The sequence below is a fragment of the Ranitomeya variabilis genome, chromosome 1, assembly GCF_051348905.1.
Source record: "Ranitomeya variabilis isolate aRanVar5 chromosome 1, aRanVar5.hap1, whole genome shotgun sequence".
In the NCBI taxonomy this organism is placed as follows: domain Eukaryota; kingdom Metazoa; phylum Chordata; class Amphibia; order Anura; family Dendrobatidae; genus Ranitomeya; species Ranitomeya variabilis.
In genome coordinates, this window is record NC_135232.1 from 215,673,767 (window position 1) to 215,696,477 (window position 22,711).

A 22,711-nucleotide genomic window follows, 5' to 3' on the forward strand; every position below is an offset into this window, starting at 1 on the left:
ACTATACTTATTCGCAGCGAGCATACCTTCCTTTGACAAATCATCCCAGTGCACGAAAAGCAATGGAATTCATTTTTGGCAAAACATGATTTAAAAGCAATCTACTAGCTGTCCGGGAACTCTGACAACATTGGAAAAACCTTGGTAAAATGAGAGAACGCCGATCTACGACTTTGCTTTTTTTATGAAGATTCAAATAATATTAAAAATATAGTTATATTCTATACTTTTTATTAGCAGTTCGAGCTATAAAAATGGTTTGGCATTTCGGGATCACATATGATTTTGGCTAAACAAGTAAATTAATAGTCTCCAATATTCCCAGTGGTAATACAGAGTTTGTCAAATCTATTGGGCGTTTGTAGTAAGTGCATAATGACAAAAAGTACAGCTGATGCCCATCACTTATTAGATGTGGCAATGCTTTCCCCTGTAGGGGGCTTACAGTCTGATAACTAACATATACTAATTTACTTCTCGAGGGAAGAAGCATAAAAAGACAACTTAAAGGAAAGCATCCATCAATTTAATAGAAACTAGTGACACCACCTGTACTGTGCACCTTATAAAGTAGACATTTTACTAACAAGCATAAAAAAAAAAAAAAAGAACATATTGGTTCCTGCATCATGAAACGGTTAAATCCTCTTAAATGCAAAGTAACAAGGGCCTTTCCAACATTCAGTAAAATAGCTATGGCTTAAGTTGTGTGAATATACATGTAATCTGCACGGTTACACCGAGAATGAGATTGCCAAGTGTATACAATACAAAGGAGATTAGTTTAGTCTGTATATGAAGAACCATTTGCGCAGTCATTGGACTAAGCTAGCGACATCGAGAATAACAGATGGTGAGACCTTTAGCTTGGCATTGGTGAACCAGACACAGAACGTGAACTTGGGCAGGACGTGAAGGACACTGGGCTCATGTCCCGTAAGCAACACCAGTCTAAAGAGGAAAGCAAAAAAGGCAAAATGGCAACAAAAGCAGCAACGGCTGAAAAAGAATGTTATACAAATTGGTTAAATAATGACGTTTTTACATAAAAAATTACCAATGGGACATAGCATGATGTTATGAAAAGGGCCTATGTATATGCAACATTATTTTATGTGAACGCAGGCATCTTTAGCAAACACCTTAAAATGAAGAAAAGATGGAGCACAATGAAGCACCTGTAGGAAAAAAAATTATTTGAAAAAGTGCAATATCCATTATGTTTAGCCATAGTATGGAGGGATGAGACCAGGCCTCACTTAAATACTTTGACTGTGACTGTAAAGGCACTTTAAGGAAATGGTTAATGAAGGACCTGCCATTGGGAAGCATGAGAAGCGGCCATTGCTACTGAAAACACTACTTGTGCACAATGAGGCATGTTACAGGAAACCAGGATTTAAGTAATGGGCGACACGAGGCCGTCTTCCCCACTGGTTAGTCAATCAGATATGAGATAGATGGGCATGACTGCCTTGCCAGTCTTAGAATACAAAACAGGTTTCAACCATTTGTAAAGTGCATGTCAATGCTTCACTGTATCTCTACACCTGGCATACCTGTGCTGGGATGGAGACATATCATCGGGATACATCGGCATCAGTTACATCCTCATGCCTACATTACAACTGACACCAGGCATAAACATTTTGCCCATACAATACTCTTATCGGCATCCCTTATCTATGAAAGTCTTTCTTAAGTCAAGACAGAAAAGGAAAGCACCATTATCCTGTGTGATTGCGAAGAGTGTAGATATTCACATTTAAAGCATGTCCACATTAAGCGAAGGATCCATATGAAGGTCTACACAGGTATGGAGACAAAGAGTGTAAATGGGCAATGGCCATGGACACAGTCCGTACAGTGGAGAGAAACTGTTCCCATGCTAATGTCGGCATTCTCCTTATTAGTACAGGTTGCCAATGTATAAGGTGCACCAAGTGTGCTATGAGACACACTGAACACTGGGGGCGCTCTAAGGGAAAAAGAATGGATCAGTTTCATGACCTTTCCAATGAGGATAAAGTGGTAGAGATAACGATACTTCATTGTGAAGAATGAACCAGTTGGTAACGTGTGAGACACAGAAAGGTCTAAGGTTTTCCTAAAGTTTTTGAGTATTTCGTAAATTTAGCTGTGCAGGAATTTCACATCAATTGTTTAAGTGGGCAAAGCCAGATTAATTTTATCCCATTCTTTCTTCACATTCGTTTGCCTTTTCTCAAAATTAGATTCTGTAAGAAATAAAGAAAGTAAATTAACACCACAAGCACAACAGATACAAATACTTTTGTGCATTTCTATACAGTAAAGCCGATTGATCTGGCACAAATATAACATTGGGAGGTCTAGAAAATGAGATTTAAAAAGGGCCAAAACTAAATATGCAATATCACTTTTTATTTTTATGTTTTTACTTTCCAAAAAGACTCATCTTTTACTCCTGTCTAGTGTTGTGTTAAGGTCTTGAAAAATTAGGGACTGCTCAACACAAAAAATAGCGTGCAAACAAATAGATATCTATTATCAAGCACATCTAAAATATTATATTCTGTATAAAATATACCCCAAATTATTTTTTTTTCATATTCTAAAATTGCAGCTTCTATAAAACCAAAACAATGGATTTTAAACAAACCCATCAATCAAGATGTGACTGAAGTGTAGACGTACAGCTTTAATTTAATTCAAGTTTGCCAAGAATAACTAATAACAGATTAGAGATGACAGCCATTTTTTTTATTTTCTTTTTTTATAGAAGAGTAATTGGACAAAAACAATCTGTTTCCTGGTCCTGTGTGGCATGCTACCTCATTATTTCAGTGCAAATTAAAGATTAAAGGGAATAGTTAACTCCAAATGTTCAATTTGTATTAAATAGCACCATTCATGGGAACAATATGAAGCTCAAAAAGGTGTGGAACCCCTGGAAGAGCAAGGGTTCATTCAGACGTCCGATTTTCACGTACACGTGCTATTGGTGGTTTTCACAGACAACATTCGTACCCATGATAATCTATGGGGCCATTCACAGGTCCAATATTTTTCTCAGACTGAGTGGTCCACGGACAATATCAGAAACCTGTCCAATTTAGATCGGAGGATTGGATCAAAATCGGCAATGCAAGTCAACGAGCCAGTTTGATTTTCACAGACTGTCAAAATAGAGAAGGTGAAGAAACTTTTCTAACTTCTCCACGTTCGAGAAAATCGGATGACACTCCTACCACTCTTTGATCAGAGTCTGATCAGAATATATCTGACCATTTTTCTTCTGCGCGGAAAAACATATGTCTGAATAAGCCCTAAGGGTCTGTTCACACCAACTAGCGGCACAATGCAAATACTGACTGGTAAACTTGTAGCAATCAGCAGTTGTTTGAATGCCTGTTTACACAGTCAGACCAAAGTAAACGATGAGCATTGAGTGCTCACTGCACATAAGCTGCCATGGGTTTCAGCATTGCGAGTCCTGTTACACAGCATAATAGACTGCCAAAAACGATGATCTTTTCTGCTGCATAAAGGATCATTTCACCTGATGAACAAGACTTTTGCTCATTCATCAGGAGTTCAGCAGCATGATTACGTGGCAAGATAATCGCGAGACAAGCATTTGTAACAACGTTCGTTTATGATTATCTTGCATTGCAAATGATCCATAAGACCCAAATTTGGAAAGGATTGTAAAGAAAGACTGTTTCACAACAGTTTGGCTAAGTAAGGAACACTGAAAGAGGCAAGTATCCCTGTCATAGTCTACAGCCTAGAGTAAGGCATGGTTCTCCTGGGACCTGATAGATGGAGTGCCTAGCGCAGCGCCTGTCGGTGGAAGCTGTCGTTTCTCCTTCACCATGTACTCTCTACTTGGTTTCTTTTAATTCACATGCAATCCGTATGTCTGATGAAGGTCTATGTTAAAAGACCTAAATGTTGTGTGTTATTTTGAATTGTTACAATCAAAACCTTTTTTAATTTATTTTAGATATGGAGTGACCAGTTCTTTCCACATTGGACCATGGGTTGCTACCCTATTTGGGCACAGATTGTCTGAGAGCACCATGTATTCACATTATTCCTTTAGGAGTTTCACCAATAGTGCACCCCTGTATAGGGTCGTCATACCATGAAAATGATGATTCTGGAAAATGTACCATTGCTAGCAAATTTTAATGTGAATATAAGTCAAGTGCATTATTAACATTATTACAGTTTGAAATGAATACTATATTAATTGGGTAGATTTATAATATTTTATAAAATAAATATAAATATATATATATTTATAAATAATGTATGTATATAAGATATGAGAAAAAAAGTGACCCCCTCCATTACCAGTCTGCAGTGGAGATGCAGCGTTTCACTTCATCTGAAGCTTTTTTGCTGTTGCATAAGGCTCACATTTTCATAGACACGGCTAGCATCTTCTCGCATGCTGTAACAAGAGAAATAGAGATCTACATCAAACAGCAAGAGACAGTAACTACAGGAAAACATTGCATCTGTAAAACATTGTCCCAGGGAGCCTGGAAGTTACAATTATTGCTACAACAGACCTCCGGGGTCTGAAAATCAATCTGAAATCATGTTCATAATTACCAGATTAGGCTTCCAGACATCATTTCAGCCCTACTCATTTGCCAGTACAGAGATCTATGCCTACTGCAGATCTGTGATTTGTGAAAATTGACTAAAGTTATTCTGGTAATTACCAAATCATGCATGATATTACTGATTATATAGATAGTCCATGCAGATGATAAAGGAAAGAAATGTGTTTGCTTAAACATCTAAATGAAAAGTTTCAAGCCTATAGATGGGACTGTGTTTTTTAATTCTGAAGGTTGCAGAGATGAAAACAGATGAGCATCCCTTCATTCCTTCATTTCAAGGCAAATTAAGTCACTGTTTAATCCCAATTGTCTGGGGATCCACCTAAATAGGGCAGAACAGCATCTCATACTAAGCCTGCGGTGTTTATTTCTTCACACAGACTTGATAAACTCTTTTGTAATGTGAATAGTTTTAGATTACGCTGCGAAAAAGAAGACTAAAGGTACCGTTACACTAAACGACTTACCAACGATCACGACCAGCGATACGACCTGACCGTGATGGTTGGTAAGTCGTTGTGTGGTCGCTGGGGAGCTGTCACACAGACAGCTCTCTCCAGCGACCAACGATCAGGGGAACGACTTCGGCATCGTTGAAACTGTCTTCAATGATGCCGAAGTCCCTCTGCAGCACCCGGGTAACCAGGGTAAACATCGGGTTACTAAGCGCGGCCCTGCGCTTAGTAACCCGATATTTACTCTGGTTACAAGTGAACACATCGCTGGATCGGCGTCACACACGCCGATCCAGCGATGACAGCGGGTGATCAGCGACGAAATAAAGTTCTGGACTTCTAGCTCCGACCAGCGATATCACAGCGGGATCCAGATCGCTGCTGCGTGTCAAACACAACGAGATGGCTATCCAGGACGCTGCAACGTCACGGATCGTCGTCGTTCTCGCTGCAAAGTCGCTTAGTGTGAAGGTACCTTTAGGACTTTTAAGGGGTTGTCCACTACTGGATAACCCAAGTGCCCCACATGAAAGAAAAAGAAAAACAAACTCATCTCTAGGACCGATGCTGCTTCTGCAATATACTCTCTCTCCCCCAATAGTCACTTGCCATAATTCGGTCAGGTGACCGCTGCATACAATCAATTGCAGATGATCGACTGCAACCATTCAGTATTTCATCAGATTAGAGGTCTGATACAGCAGTCGTATAACACAACAAGGTGCACTAAGAGATATGACGCTGACGTCGCAGGATAGCGCCGGTGAGGAGGCAAGTTCATTTTTTAATATTTTAAGAGGCACACTTTAGCAGCTAAAGAGTTGTCCTTAAGAAATTTTGGTATTTGACATAATTTAGGGAGGGACCCATGTTGCATATGAGCCAGAGGAGAAAGACGCTCATATCCAATATCAAAAATTCACTTAACCCCTTCAACCCCAAGCCCGTTTTCACCTTCATGACCAGTGTCACTTTTTGAAGTAATAACTCTCCATGATCGTTTTAAAATTTCTTCGATAAAACTTGCGTTTATTTGTGGAAAAAAACGGAAATTTGGCAAAACTTTAGAAAATTTTGCAACTTTCAAACTTTTAATTTTTATGCCCTTAAATCATGTCACACAAAATAGTTGATAAATAACATTTCCCACATGTCTACTTTACATCAGCACAATTTTTGAAACAATTTTTTTCGTTAGGAAGTTATAAGGGTAAAAGTTGACCAGCGATGTTTCATTTTTCCATTTTTTTTTTTAGGGACCGTATCACATTTGAAGGGACTTTGAGAGGTCTATATGACAAAAAATACCCAAACATGACTCCATTCTAGAAACTGGACCCCTCAAGGTGCTCAAAACCACATTCAAGAAGTTCATTAACCCTTCAGGTGCTTCACAGGAATTCATGGAATGAATGAGGAAGGAAAAAAATTAACATTTAACTTTTTTTCCCCCAAAACTTAACTTTAGACCCATTTTTTTTTTCACAAGGGTAACAGGAAAAAAAATGGCAACCTAAATTTGTTGTGAAATTTCTCCTGCGCATGCAGATATCCCATATGTGGAGGAAAAACACTGTTTGGGTGCACGGCAGGGCTCAGAAGGAACAGATCACCATTTGACTTATTAAATGCAAAATTTGCTGGAATAATTAGGGGACGCCATGTCACATGTAGGCACATCAGGGGCTCTCCAAACAGTGGAAATCCCCACAAGTGACACCATTATGTAAACTAGACCCCTCAAGAAACTTATTTAGATGTGTGGTGAGCACCTTGAACCCCCAAGGTGCTTCACTGAAGTTTATAATGTTGAGCTGTGAAAATACCGGTAAAAAAAATCTAGTTTTTCCAACAAAAATGTTATTTTAGCACCAAATTTTTTATTTTCACTAGGGTAATAGGAGAACAAAATTTGGTGTGCAATTACTCCTGAGTACATATATACCCCATATGCTGGGGTAAACTACTATTTGGGGCACGGCAGGGCTCAGAAAGGAAGGAGTGATATTTTGGAACCCAGACTTTGGAGGAATAGTCTGAGGGTGTCATGTCACATTTGGGATGCCCCTAATGTGCTTAAACAGTGGAAAAATCCTATAAATGACCCCCATTTTGGAAACTAGACCCTCAAGTAATTTATCTAGATATGTGATGATCACCTTGAACTCACAGGTGCTTTACAGAATTTTACAACGTTGATCTGCAAAAATGTAAAAATATATTTTTCCCACAAAAATGTTGTTTTAGCCCCAATTTTTTTCATTTAACAGGAGAAAATGGACCCCAAAATTTGTTGAGCTATTTCTCCTGAGTACTCAAATACCTCATATTTGGTCAAAACTGCTTTTGAGGCACAGAACAAAGCTCAAAAGGGAGAAGTGCCATATTGAAGTTCAGATTTTGCTGGACTGGTTTGAGGGTGCCATGTCACTTTGGCACAGCCCCTCATACAAGATACCATTTTACAAACTACACCTCTCAATGAATTCATCAATGGGTGCAGAGATCATATTGACACCACAGGTGTGTCACAGAATTTTAAACCACTGGGCAGTGAAAAAAAGCCCCAGATTTTACATTTTCATATGGGGAAATCGGGAAAAATGGCAACAAAATTTGTCACACAATTTCTGCTGAATGTAGAAATACCCCATTATGTGGCTGTACAGAACTGCAAAGCCATACAGCAAGACTCAGGAGGAACAGATTTGCCTACTGGAGCGCAGATTTTCCTCAAATAGTTTGCAGACTCCATATACAGTGCTCCTAAGTGCAAGAAGAGCAGAATCTCCCTTCAAGTGACCCCATTTTGGAAATGATACCCCTTTGGGAATTGTATGGGTGTTTTCCAGAAACAAGCAATAGTGGATGTTGCAGAGTCAAAATTGCACACTGCCATTGTAGTACCAAGTACGTTGTATTGACCAGTACATTGTAGTCCCAAGCTCATGCTTCTGGAGACATGCACCCGTAAATTAGGCAGGCTCTCATTCATCGCTACAAAAATGTCACATGTGGATGCTAAAAGTGGTTTATGCACACTGTGAGGCCTAGCAGGCAGTGGGGCATTTGGATTTGGGAGTGCAGAATTTGTTGAGTTTCTTTGGGGGGCAAGGGCCATTTTGCTTTTCTAGACTCTTTGTGCTACCAGTAACGTGGAAGCCCTTATATTTATATTGACAGACCTGAGTAGGGACATGCTTTTTTGTGGATTGATTTGAAGCTTTTGTTAGAAACATTTATCATAAAATTTTCGATCACATTTATCTGGCGCTCTACGCTGAGCACTTACATTGGAGTTTTCATCCAAATCTCCGAGTAACGTGATTCAGATGAGAGCCCAGAGGGATTCATTCACTATAATGAGGCAGCAGAGTTACTCTGGACTCCGTCTGGCCTCGTTCATCGTTGTCCTTTTCAGAAGTGCACAAAACTGTGTCCGACGGCACTTTTATGTACATGCGATACAATTGATTAGATGACTTTATTCTTCAGGCTGATCACTGTGATACCAGATTCATATCGGGTTTTTATGTTTGGGTGCTGGCACACACTAAAAGACGCTTTTTGCATAGCCATACTTTGAGAGCTATAATTTTTCCAGATTTCAGCTGACAGTCGTGAGGGCTTCCTTTTTTTGCGGGATGAGATGACGTTTTTATAGGTACCACTTTTATTTCAACTGAATTTTTCCTGAAGTTTTAATAATACAATACAAAACAATATAATTAATACTAACAGAAGGTAGGGAAGAAGGTAAGGTAAGGAAGGAGGAGAGGATTAGGAAGAAGAACTGGGAACTACAAGGGAAAAGGGGAAATTAACTACTAAGGTCCTACTGGTAAATGTGCACTCTATATAACCAATTTAATTTCAAATAGAAAGTCAAGTACTGCATGTATCATTAGGGTTCATATGTCTAATCGGTATATTGAACTTATATTCCAAAGAAGTCCTTTAATAGTTGAGTTTGTCAAGGATGATGAAAGTCCTGTTCTAGGTTAATCAACATACATACACATAAATTATACATACACACATATATACATCAAGCTAAGGAAAAGGAGGAAAACGTTATTTCAAATGTGCCATCTCTTGGTATACGTTATAAATTTGTTCTCTCTCAAAGCAAGCGAGAATTCAAAAACTATGAGTAGAAATTCTTTCTATAATATCTAAAATTTTGGGAATATCTTTCTGTTTCCACCTTGAAGCAATCAGTAATTTAGTGACCAATAAAATAAGAATAATTATATGTAGAAATGGGAAAGGAATATCTTGAATACCAAGAGATAACAATGCAAGGTGCGGTGTAAGATTAACATTAAGTTTGGTGATTCTTGAAATGAGCTCAGATATTTCAATCCATAGAGATCTTATTTCAGGACATTCCCAAAAAATGTGAAAAGAATGGCCATGTTGGCCACATTCCCTCCAGCAAAATCTTGATTGTGTTGGAAAGACTTTGTGAAGTACCACCTAGATAATAATTTAAAATGCGCTTCATGTAGAAGAGCACAAGAAGTAGAGGAATAAGATATCTTAAACGCTTCGACCCAACTATCTGTGTCAAAATGATTGTTAAGATCTTTTTCCCAATTCAAGATATGTGCTTTCTTTAAGAATTCAATATCTTCATTAAAGGATGCATAAAGCTCACTAGTCTTCCATTTATTATTGTTAGAAGGGTTGTTTAAGACATCCAGCACTCCTTAGGAAGTGTGAGGGGAAACTTAAAATTTTATAGTAATATTTCCAGACTTCCAAAAAGTTGAAAAATTCAGAGTCTGATATACAAATTTTTGTATGAGGTCATGAAAAGTAATAAAATAATTTTTATTATAGTCTGTATTTAGATTAGATAGATATAATATACCTTGATTTAGCCAATTCTTTTAAGGATATCCTTTGAACTGTGATTTCAAACATTGATATAAGGATAGTCTCCAAAGGTATATTTTGGATATTATACTTAAAAGTATGGGCTAGTTTTTTCCAGGTAAGAATAGCGTCTTTTAATATAGGTGTTTGAGGAGGACTTAGGCTTGGAATTAAAAGATGTAATAGAATTAAAGAGGATAATGGTTTGCCATTATTTAGAGAAATTTCTAATTCTTTCCAGCTGTTTCTATCTTGTTCTAGCCATTTCCTACTTGCTTGAGAATGCTAGATAGCTGGTAGGCTTCAAGGTTTGGCAAACCTATTCCCCCTTTCCACTTATGCTTGTGTAATATTTGTTTTGCAATCCTTGAGGGTTTTTTCTTATCCCATATAAAACTAGCTAATTGTTTTTGTAGCTTTAGCATCCAATTTTTGAGAATGATTAAGGGAATTGTGTTAAAAATGCATTGATATTTCGGAAGAACAATCATTTTATATAACATAATTCTCCCCAGCCAAGTGTTATTGGTTTTGCCTATTTCTTTAATTTGATTTTGTATATCTTTAACTAAGACAAGAAGATTATTTTCTAGAATTAGACTACTTGGGAATGTTAAAAGGGCACTTGACATTTTTTTATCGCTTTGTATTCCGATTTTTGTGAGGCAGAATGAACAAAAACCAGCAATTCAGGTATTGTTTTTTTTTGTTTTATTTTTATGCCGGTTTATTTTTCGGGTCAGCAAGATTACAGCAATGCCGCATTTATACATTTTTGTGTGTTTTGGCTCTTTTGCACAATAAAAACTATTTTATAAAAAAACATATTTTTGCATCGCTTTATTCTGAGAGCTATAACTTTTTTCCGTTGATAGAGCTGTATGGCAGCTTGTTTTTTTGTGGGACAAGATGATGTTTTCAGCTATATCATTTCTATTTACATTCATCTTTTTAATCACGTTTTATTCCACTTTTTGCTTGGCGGTATGATGAAAAAGCATAGTTTTTGACTCTCCTTCTTGCGGTGTTCACTGAAGAGGCTAACCAGTGGGACACTTTTATAGGTCGCCATAATACCAAAACATGTGTACTCTTTTTCACAAAATATTTCTTTATACATATATATATATTATATATATTATATATATATATATATATATATATATATATATATATATATATATATATATATATACACACACACACACACACACACATATATATATGTATACAGTACAGACCAAAACTTTGGACACACCTCATTTAAAGATTTTTCTGTATTTTCATGACTATGAAAATTGTACATTCACACTGAAGGCATCAAAACTATGAATTAACAATGTGGAATTATATACTTAACAAAAAAAGTGTGAAACAACTGAAATTGTCTTATATTCTAGGTTCTTCAAAGTAGCCACCTTTTGCTTTGATGACTGCTTTGCACACTCTTGGCATTCTCTTGATGAGCTTCAAGAGGTAGTCACCGGGAATGGTTTTCACTTCACAGGTGTGCCCTGTCAGGGTTAATAAGTGGGATTTCTTGGCTTATAAATGGGGTTGGGACCATCAGTTGTGTTGTGCAGAAGTCTAGTGGATACACAGCTGATAGCCCTACTGAATAGACTATTAGAATTTGTATCATTGCAAGAAAAAAAGCAGCTAAGTAAAGAAAAACTTGTGGCCATCGTTACTTTAAGAAATGAAGGTCAGTCAGTCCGAAAAATTGGGAAAACTTTGAAAGTGTCCCCAAGTGCAATGGCAAAAACCATCAAGCGCTACAAAGAAACTGGCTCACATGAGGACCGCCCCAGGAAAGGAAGACCAAGAGTCACCTCTGCTTCTGAGGATAAGTTTATCCAAGTCATCAGCCTCAGAAATTGCAGGTTAACAGCAGCTCAGATTAGAGACCAGATCAATGCCACACAGAGCTCTAGCAGCAGACACATCTCTACAACAACTGTTATGAGGAGACTATGTGCAGCAGGCCTTCATGGTAAAATGGCTGCTAGGAAACCACTGCTAAGGAGAGGCAACAAGCAGAAGAGACTTGTTTGGGCTAAAGAACACAAGGTATGGACATTAGACCAGTGGAAATCTGTGCTTTGGTCTGATGAGTCCAAATTTGAGATCTTTGGTTCCAACCACCGTGTCTTTGTGCGACGCAGAAAAGGCGAACAGATGGACTCTACATGCCTGGTTCCCACCGTGAAGCATGGAGGAGGAGGTGTGATGGTGTGGGGGTGCTTTGCTGATGACACTGTAGGGGATTTGCCATATTCAAAATTGAAGGCATACTGAAACAGCATGGCTACCACAGCATCTTGCAGCGGCATGCTATTCCATCCGGTTTGCGTTTAGTTGGACCATTATTTATTTTTCAACAGGACAATGACCCCAAACACACCACCAGGCTGTGTAAGGGCTATTTGACCAAGGAGAGTGATGGGGAGCTACACCAGATGACCTGGCCTCTACAGTCACCAGACCTGAACCCAATCGAGATGATTTGGGGTGAGCTGGACCGCAGAGTGAAGGCAAAAGGGCCAACAAGTGCTAAGCATCTCTGGGAACGCCTTCAAGATTGTTGGAAGACCATTCCCAGTGACTACCTCTCGAAGCTTATCAAGAGAATGCCAAGAGTGTGCAAAGCAGTCAAAGCAAAAGGTGGCTACTTTGAAGAACCTAGATTATAAGACATATTTTCAGTTGTTTCACACTTTTTTGTGAAGTATATAATTCCACATGTGTGTTTTCTGGATATTATATATATATATATATATATATATATATATATATATATATATATATTGCTATTGATACAAGTATTTAGAGGGTTAAACTGACGGTGGTGAGTGCTGGGAGTCAGCTGTCATGCGCGCAAAATCGCCTGGATGTATCCACACATCCAAGGTCGGTTGGTACCTACCGACCTGGACATATAGATACGTACAAGCTCGTGAAGTGGTTAAAGGGAATCTATCAGCAGGTTTTTGCTATTTAATCGGAAGACAGCAGGAGATAGGGGCTGAGACACAGAATTTAAGGATGTGTCACTTTTTTTGGCTGTGTGCAGTTGATTACTCACTGTGAAGGTTTCATCACCTGGGGACTATCACTGCCATACTGGTACTCCTGAGAAGAGTGGTCTGCCTCCGCCCCGTCTCTGAAAAACAGCTCACTGCCAATAGGGACAACTTACATAAAAAGCTGTGGTGTGGGCGGGGTTACCTTTGTCAGCTCTGCTTCATGCTGCATCTAAGTACTCTGATTGTGACACAACTGCTGCACCCAGTAAAACTAAGTGATACTTCGTTGGAATCAAGTTCACTTGGACTATATTATTCTTCTCTCAAATTAAATAGCAAAAACCTGGTGACAGGTTCCCTTCAAGTGATAACTACCTTAGCAGGTGGACCAGCATTGATCTAAGTCCCCTACTAATCACAAAGAAGGTGGTCCCCCCAGTGTATCCCAATCAGAATGTTCCCATGGGGATGGGTTATATGGGGTGGAAATCTCACATAGGCCAACCCCAATGCTTGACAAGGGAGTGAGATATGAAAGTTAGATCCTCTAAGCTTCATTAAATAGATTCTACCACTTGATATATGATTTTGTTAAAGTGCTGCTGATCTCTTGAATATAGGTTTTTTTAAATATTTCTGTACCTCCCACTGAGTTTTACTTTTGTTTCTGCACCTTTCCATTGCTGAGATATTGTCCTCTTTTACGTACAAGAAGTCTTTTTTAAAGACAAGTGGGAGTGGTCATCAAGTTCTATATGGAAGTCTTCTCGAAGGCCACACCCAGTTGGCTAACAACAATAGATTTACATACAGGGTAGAGTGAACGAAACCACAGGAATGGAGGTAAAAGAACAAAAAGAGAAGGATGCCAAATCCAGGACAACAGCGGCATTTACAGCAGATAGAAAAAAAATACATGTTTATGGCAAGTGACAAGTCATGCCCTACCTGTGCAGTGTTCAGTAGTTTACTATGTTATTTCATTTTTTTTTTTGTAATAAACTCTGCTTTCAGGCTCTGTTCCAGTGTGTTTACTATGGGTCTACTAATAGGCACACATACACACTAGACAAGATAATCATGATCTCCTTCTCTTCTCCTATTGTTTCCCAGCTGAAATAGAATATATAAAACTTCTTTTTCTCCTATATCTGGCAAGCACAATTGGCCCATTTTCACAGTATGGAGCTCATGCTAATCATCATCTGAAAGGCTTTCCAGACTCATTTCGCATTCTTCAAGAGCACAAAAGTGATACCATAGCATCTTATTCCTTATGGCTTTCCAAAATCAGAAATACAGCAAGGGGGAAAAAGTCGTCCATAAAATAAACAGCAATAGAAAATAAAATATAGATATAAAATTAGAAGCTACTTTAACAATTACAACAAAGAGCTATACAATTAGTGCACATAATAAACAAGTTGTTTTATTAGAACAATATAATTGGGTCAGCTTTATTTTGTCTCGAGAGATGAGCGAACCTTTTAAGGTTTGGTTCGAATTTGCCGAACGGACCACCGTTAGCCGAATGTACCTGAACCCCATTAGATTCAATGGTAGGCAAAATCAAATGCATAGACAACACCTTAAGGGGTGACAAAAAGCTTTCCAAACAGCTACAATTAGGGGCAGACACAATGAAAAATGGCATCAATGGACCCACAGTAGAAATTTGCAAATGACACAGAAGCAGTCAGCCATGGGCCATGCATGAGGTATCAGGGCTTGGTCAAGCATTTATGGCTTGTAATTGAAGTTTCAATGAGGACCTGGTGGTTAAGGGAGCGGTTTAAGCCTTCTTAGCTCTGAGACCTCGCACCTCCTGCAATACCTCCAATTTTTTTTTTTCATTCCAGCCACACTCAGATGGCGCAAACATCAGTTTCATAGACCACTATTGGTAGAAAAATGTAAGGAAAGTAACACAGGTAGGTGACTGAAAGTAAGTGCAGGCCTGCCTATCTGGGAACCCTACTTACAAGGGCAACCCCACCATATGAAGACCCAACTTGGAGTCTCCAGATTTCAAAAAATAATTGTCACACATCACTAAAGTGCCATCAATTTGCAGAGTAGAAATAGTATAATAGGCCTCGGATATACTTTCTACTACAGTCAACCCACCAGATGGAGACCCAACTTGCAGTTTCCACATTTCAAAAAGTTGTTTGTAACATCAGCAGCAACAGCAGGCACAGAAGACAACACAAAAATGGCACACTGCAATAATGCGAGGTCAATACATGACACTAAAAACAACACCATCGCCTAGTATGCACAATCTGCGACTGAGGTGCAAAAGTCATCGGAGATCCATGACTTGTTCATTTTAATGAAAGTTAGTCGGTCTACACTTTGAGGGGACAGCCGGATGCACTTATCTGTTAGGACACCGCCAGCAGCGCTGAAGACACGTTGTGAGAGAACACTGGCTGTAGGACATGACAAAACCTACAAGGCATTACAGGCGAGCTCAGGCCACTCTTCCATTTTTGAAGACTAAAATGTAAAAGGGTCCAAACCACCCCTGATGGTATTGATATTGACATCCCTGATACTCCTCCACCATCCTCTCTAGTCGTTCAGTCGTCGACAGACATGTACTCTGTTCTGCTGGTGCACGTGTTGGTCTAAAAAATGTGTTAAACGACTCACAGAAATTGCCTATGCCACTTACACTGCTGCTGCTAATGTTTTGGCGACAAAGCTTTGACGTTCCCGGGGTTGGAAGTCTGCAACTGGGATGGACAGTCTTAAAGATGCGCACTCAAAAAATAGGGAGCGGTGCTGGCTAGACTGGGATTAGACCCACAGTGATAAATGACAGAAGAGTGAATTTTTTTTTATCCAAGCGATTTCTAAATAATCGCTTGGATAAAAAAATTTTTTTTCACTCTTCTGTCATTTATCACTTTTGTGAACTTGTGTGCAGAAAAATAAAAAGTATATATTTTGAAGGAAGCCTCATGAGTGCGGCTGTGTATTATATGCCTTACAACTGGGATCCACAATGTGTGCCTCACTGTTGTCTTGGGCAAAATCCTCTCTGAAAGACTGTCTACAAGCGTGTTTCGATACTCCAGCATGTGTGCATCACTTTCCAGGGGGAAGCATCTGGCTAAATTTACTCTTGTATCGTAGCTCTAAGAGAGTGGAAACCCAGTAGTCAGCACTATTTCTAACCCTAAGAATATGGGCATCCTATTGAAGATCATGCAGCAAGAAGACGCTCATGAGGTCCAAGTCCATGCTGTGTTGGTAAAGAGGCAACACTCAAGGTTGCTTCCTCCATCCACTCCTGCCAACCATGGACAACAGAGCGCGTATCATTATCCTCCACATCTCCTGACTGTTGCGAATCCATCACCTTATCCTCCTCAATTTGTTCCTTGGCTCCTGCACCTTCACTAACAGCCAGTTTGTCTGGTACCAGGAGTCCTCCTTGATCGCTGTAAGCCACCCTGCCATGGCACCCGCCTGTTCGACGACAGTCCCAAAAATTGAGATATTGTTATCTATTCCACATCCTCCTCTGCTTAACTCTTCCTCTGGGACCATCAACTCCTCACGCAGACTATTGAAAGTGTGCTCCAACATGTAGATGACCGGAATAGTGATGCTGACGACATCGTCAGTGCTAACCATCTTAGTAGCGATTTCAAAACTGTGCAGAAGGTTGCAGCGGTCTTTCACCTGTGCCCATTCTGCAAGCGTGATTTGAAACATGTCCGGACTGCTTTGGCCCAGGCTATGCAAAAGGACATACTGCACCAGGGCTCGTTGCTACTGACACAGCTGCTGCAACATGTGCAGAGTGGAATTCCACTGTATCAGAACATCACTAATCAAACAGTTAACTGGTAGGCCAAAACACCTCTGCAGGGATGAAAGTTGATGACCTGCAGGGTGTGATCATCGTAAGTGAGCACACAGAGACCGTGCTTTCTGCAGCAGAGCATCCAGGCTGGGATAGTAGGGAAGAAATTGCTGTACCACCAAGGCACGTGTGTGAGGTTGCCACGTCGTAGGAGCACCACCGGGTTTGCACCATTATCGCACGCAGCTTTAGCTGGCTCCAGGTTTAGTGATGACAGACATTGCTCTTACTCGGCCTGAATATCTGTCCACAACTCTTGAGCTGTGTGACTGTGATTGCCAAGGATTATTAAATTAAACACTGCCTGATTGTAGTGAGCCATGGCTGCGCAGTACGGAGGTAAGGGTGATTCTATTTGCACTGTAGGAAATTAATTAATTAATTAAGGGAGAATTTTAGGGCACCAGTTGAGGCCCTAGAGGAAGTGGAGGGGGCAGAAGCAGTGGAGGAACTGTTAGATACAGAAGTTTGTCCTGCAAGTCTTGGGGATTCAAAAACTTGTGGAGCAGCCTCTTGATCATCTGCTTCCACAGCCACCAGAGTCACCCAGTGCCCAGTCAGCGAGATGTAACGCCCCTGCCCATGTTTGCTCGTTCAGGTGTCAGTGATGAAATGCATCCTGGCAGACAGATTTTTTCAGGGAACGGTGATGTTGTCGGTGACATGCTGGTCTAGCGCAGGCACATCTTTCTAAGAGAAGAAATGGCGACCGGACAACTGGTACTGGGGGACTGCGATGGTCATAATCTTTCGGGAAACCAGGCGAAAAGACAGCATTTCCGTGGCCAACAGATTGGGGATGGTGGAGTTCAAGTTTTTAGCTTTGCTATGTGTAGGAGGAAAAATTATTTTACGTAGCCAAAACTGTGGGACCGAGAGCTGGCTGCTGTGCTTAGAAAGGGCGGAGTACAGAGAACAGGACAAACTGCTGGACTGTGAGTGAGGTGCAGGTGGAGACGTTATGCTGAATTAAGAAAGATGTGTTGTGCTAGGTGACACAAAAGCAGCAGTCATGCCTACTTCCATAACAGCTGACCGGCCGTCACTCACCCAGTCTGTGGTGGGAAAACAACTGTAGTTTCTGCAGCCGGAGACCTGTGTGAGAAGACTTGGAATGGTGACGGAGGAGGAAGAAGCAGCAAATGGGGTTGATGGGACAGCCGGTGGTTGGCGAGACCCGCTAGTACACATTTTAGCGCAGTGAGATTCCCACACTAAGGCATGTTGATCGGGCATGTGCCAGATCATTCATGTCATTGTCAAGTTATTGCAATTTTTGCCTCTACTGAGGCTTTTTGCAATTTGACAGATAACATATGTTGGGTCAACTTCTGCAGTCTCAAAAAACGCCCAGGCTAAGCAACCCTTACCGCCCCTGCGAACTGCACACTCACGACCGATACTGGCCTAGAGTTGGGGTTGAGGATGCAGTGCTTGTCATTGTTGCATTACTTTGTGTCTGTGTGGGAAACTGCAACGTAACGTCCCCCTCTTCCTCCTCCTCCAACTCCTCTGCTGAGCTACTCAGCTGCGTACCTCTGGGTTCACACCAAGTGGGATCTACAACCACATCGTCATCCTCTGTTCTCACACTCCTCACCCTCCTCCTCTTCCTGCCCTGACACCAGGATCACCTCCACCCTTGGTAGTTAACGTCTGGTGATGAGGGTTTGGATTCTGCTTGGACCCTACTTAATCCAGCCCCAGATCCAACATGAAAAAATTTTGGGCAGAGGAGGACAGGCCACTTGTTACAGCGCTTGTAAGTCACTTGAGCACATGATCTTTCTGAGGCTCATCTACAAGATGTACCGCTGTGCGACTGCCAAAGAAAGGGAGTTGAGTAGGCCGGAAGGAACATATGTTGTCAGTGGTCTTTAGATAGGATGAGATGGTGTTTGTTGAGTTGAGCTTACATTCATATTACACCTAGCCCACGTACACATTGAACACCAAGCCTATTCCCCCTTCCACCACAACCTCACTTTTTCCTACTCATGTTGTAAGTAGCCTTCACCTCTTGTACCCTGCTGTTTCAAAACCTTAGGCCCACAGCTGTCAGTCACCTGTCACGAAATGAATCACTATTTATTTTCTGAGATAGTGTGCCTGAACAACACAGTTATGCCTATCGATTTTTAAGTGGCAATCTGGCCTTCTGATTTGCCACTGAAACAGTTTTAGCACAAACGATTTGGAGTAGCAAATGAGGCTTCCGGAGACTGCCACACAGTCTTTGCACAATCTACTTTGATGCTGGAAGATCAATTTCACACAGGACAGGATCCTATCGATTTTACTGACAAGTTCACTTTCAGCACCAGCACTAGTGCAGGAGCGACCTCTCTGCACTGTGACACTGAGCAAATGGTGCCAGCAAAACAAAATGTCCGCTTTTTATATGGCCAGGGACATATGACTTTGGCAGCCAATCACACAAGACTTTGTGTCATGACAGTGTGGATGGTTTCTGTGCCCTGATTGGTTGCCGGAATAGGCACACAAAGTTAAGTGGACAAAAAAAAAAAAAGAGTGCATCGCTCCTGTAATCTCTTCAGACGCTCCTTTAACCTCTCCACACCACCTCCCCTCATCAAACTCATCCCCCATGCCCCCGCTCATCATACAGCAACTCTATCCTAGCCAGTATCATACAAAAACATTAGTGGAAATGCAATCATTTACCAACTTTAGCAGACTTTGAGTAAAAATACTCGTAAAAGCGAACACAAATCCGAATCTGCTATGTTCGTGCCAAATTTGAGATTGGCAAACGTTTTCCGAACACGGTCATTCATCTCTAACCATAACCTCAAAGCAAGAAAAAAAATGAAATGTCTGCAGTTCCACAATGTCCTATAACGGACCTGACCAAAGTGCGGCTTGGGAGCCACATCCGGCCCTCTGGCTGTCTCAGTCCGGCCTAAGACAGCTGTGGGATGGAAACCAGAGGCCCACGGTCCGCACCGTGCCTGCCTGCTCTCTGTCTCCATCTTTGCTGACTTCTTTGGTGGCGGAGGGGCTCATTGCTATAGGAATGCCAAATACGTAGATGCTAAATGTAGTTTAGGCACACTGTGGGGGCTCAGAAGGGATGGAGGAATTAGGATTTGAAAGAGCAAAATTTGCTGGATTTCTTTTAGGAGGAGAAGAGCCATAGCGCTTTTTCCAGAGCCATTGTGCTACCAGTTACGTGGAAGCCCCCTATATTTCCATTGACAGCAGACCAGAGTGGGGGCTTTTTTGTGGATTGAGTTGAAGCTTTTGTTGGGAAGATTTTACATAACATTTTGTATAATGTTTATCCTGTGCTCTAACCTGAGCACTTACATTGGGGTTTACATCTACATCTCCAAATTATGTGATTCAGATGAAACCCCAGAGGGATCCGTTCACTATAATAAGGCAGCATAGGCCAGACAGCGTCCACAGTGCCTCCATCTGCAACATTATATGGAATCTTCCGCCGGGGGTTCTTTCTGAATCACGTATTTCAGAGATTTACACGGAAACCGCGATGTAAGAGCTCAGCTTAGAGCACAGGATAAATGTGGGCCGAGCCTTACTGCGACTTTTGGGAGACTTTATTCTTCAGTTTGGTGCGATTACAGTGATACCACAGTTATATCCTTTTTTATGTTTTGGCATTTTTACACAAAACTTTTATTAAAAAAAAATGGTTTTGCATTGATATATTCGAGAGCTAAAACTTATTTCTCGGCTGACGGAGCTGTATGTCAGCTTGTTTTTTGCAAGACAAGATGATATTTTCAGAGATACCATTTATATTTACATTTGACTTTTTTTACATTTTATGCCACTTCACGATCAGCCGGGGTCTTGCACCCTTACTGGTTCTCAGAATGACGTGCTCCTCCCTCTTCAGTTTCTCCCTATACAGAGATGGTTTTAACCAATTGCTGTACTGAGAACTGAATCTCAGCTCAATCCATCCAGTTTTGCATTTCACTGCAAAGAGGTTGGCCAGGAGACCCTTTACGCAAGAAAAATGCCAAAAAAAAGGGTCTCAGGGTGGGAAGTGGGCAACATAGGATGTAGCTACCACCAGATGCGGAGAAAATCTTGTTCACTGGCTTTTAGAAAGACATTCAAGAATTACAAATTGTAACAGCTTAGTAAATGACGCAGCAGTGCTGGTTTTGTTCAAAGTGCGACAATTCACAACAACATGCAAGATTTTGAGTTTTCACAGTGAAGGATGCCATGAAGAGTTATGGCATCCCACTCACGTCAGAAATTCAGACACAACTTTTGCCTGGGCTTTGAAGACACTTCTAGGCATTTTTTTTTACATGATATATGTAATAAAATAAAAAACAAAATTATTGTAAAAAGTCACCAGAAAGTTACACCTTAACTTACTCTGGAAGTGTAGGCGTTGGTAATGGAGTAGGGGTACAAGGTGGCAGTGGGCTTTGATCTCCCGCCGTCTGCTCAGAGAGGGAGTATTTTATATTCGTGTACTCGTGTCCTTTTCTCTTACTTTTCTAAACAAAAACGGGGAATAAATAAGTAAATAAATAAATATATTGTCAGAAAATCTAAAACAGATCAATACATTTCAGTATGACACACATCTAAACATTGATATCATTCAGCATAAACAATTGAATATAGAACTGTTAAGCCAGTAAATTCACTCTGCAAATATTCATCGTTCTTCAGACATAACCATAACCACAGCCTTTGTATTTGTAGGAATGGAGCCAGCATGTGATGTCTCTACATTAGATTACAGATGGAGTTGGTCTGTTCCCGGAGGTAAGGCCCTGGCTGACTGCAGAGGAGTCTAGAGTACCTCTTGGAGAATGAGGTTACAGGGATTGTCCCATAAAGAACAATTATCACCAATTCTGAGGATGCACAAATGAGGTGACATAAAGAACTGTGCATTGTATATTGCTTAGGTGCAGGTCAATGACATTGCTATGCTAAAGATGCCATTCAGTTGGTCATGTGAATCCTCGAGGCTACAATGTCCAAACTGAGTGGGTGACAGTGCACAGAGACCAAATGAGATGTTTGATCTTGAGAAATGCAGTGGCAAGTCAAAATACTGTATAATATTGGAGTAAAGGAAAGCCTTTATTTTCCCTCTTTACTTGGGTTGTCCTTGACTCCCAATAGAAATTTAGCCAAAAATGTAGGGTAGTCAGACTCAAAGGTCTCTAGCACTAAATACATCAGGGTGATGCCCTGAGTAAAGGTATCTTGGGATTCGTATGCCATTATTACATACACCTCTTACAGATGATGGCTGTTCAGATATAAGATGCAGCTACACCAGCCGTCGCGCAGCGTTAAACAACCGTTGATAAACAAATTTGACAGTCAGTGGTCATTTAATAGCCTGTTCAGGCTGACCGACCACGCTTCAGGTGTGCACAGAACTATCGGTAATAGATCACTCCTTGCATATAGGCTGCAACTGGTCCTGTTTACGCAAAATATCATTTCTCCAGATGAACAACCATTTTGCTCGTCCTTCGGGTGATTTGTGGCCTGCTTAGACTGCATGATTATTGGGAAACAAGCGATCATAGTAGAGTAAAGCGTATCGCTTTGCACATCCCTGGTTCCCGGTCCAGGTCAGCGTTCTCTGGGCCATTGACAGGGGCTTCTCGGTCCCCAAGCATAGCGATTGAGTTGCAGGCCTGGCTTCATCTGTGCGGCGAGCAGTCCTTAACCAGTTCTTTTTCTGCTGCAAAACCTGATTTCTTGGCAGAAAAGGAGCAGCGGCAAAAGCGCAGGTTTAGGTGCATTTTTGGTGCATTTTTCGTTGCAGTTTTGGTGTGTTTTTTGGGCTGTCTCTTTGTGCATGCAAATAAA

At 40.7% G+C, this 22,711-nt stretch overlaps 1 protein-coding gene and 1 long non-coding RNA gene across 3 annotated transcripts in view; one reads left to right on the plus strand and one right to left on the minus strand.

Annotated features, from left to right (window-relative positions):
• Positions 1-216: 216 nt before the first annotated feature.
• PTPN11 (protein tyrosine phosphatase non-receptor type 11) overlaps positions 217-22,711 on the minus strand; it is a 98,993-nt gene continuing 76,498 nt past the window's right edge. The window contains exons 14-16 of one of the 2 annotated variants that reach the window (XM_077292414.1): positions 21,245-21,369; positions 4,342-4,441; positions 217-2,237 (exon numbers count right to left, since the gene is read on the minus strand). In XM_077292414.1, coding sequence (XP_077148529.1) covers positions 4,372-4,441; positions 21,245-21,369 — 195 coding nt within the window. In that variant the 3' untranslated portion in view covers positions 217-2,237; positions 4,342-4,371. Of the gene's footprint in view, positions 2,238-4,329; positions 4,442-21,244; positions 21,370-22,711 lie in introns of both variants that reach the window. The other variant, XM_077292418.1, reaches the window with a different exon arrangement.
• LOC143809347 (uncharacterized) overlaps positions 1,685-22,711 on the plus strand; it is a 38,452-nt gene continuing 17,425 nt past the window's right edge. Inside the window, exons 1-2 of the long non-coding RNA XR_013222226.1 lie at positions 1,685-1,814; positions 21,581-21,643. This is a non-coding gene — a long non-coding RNA (uncharacterized LOC143809347). The remainder of the gene's footprint in view (positions 1,815-21,580; positions 21,644-22,711) is intronic.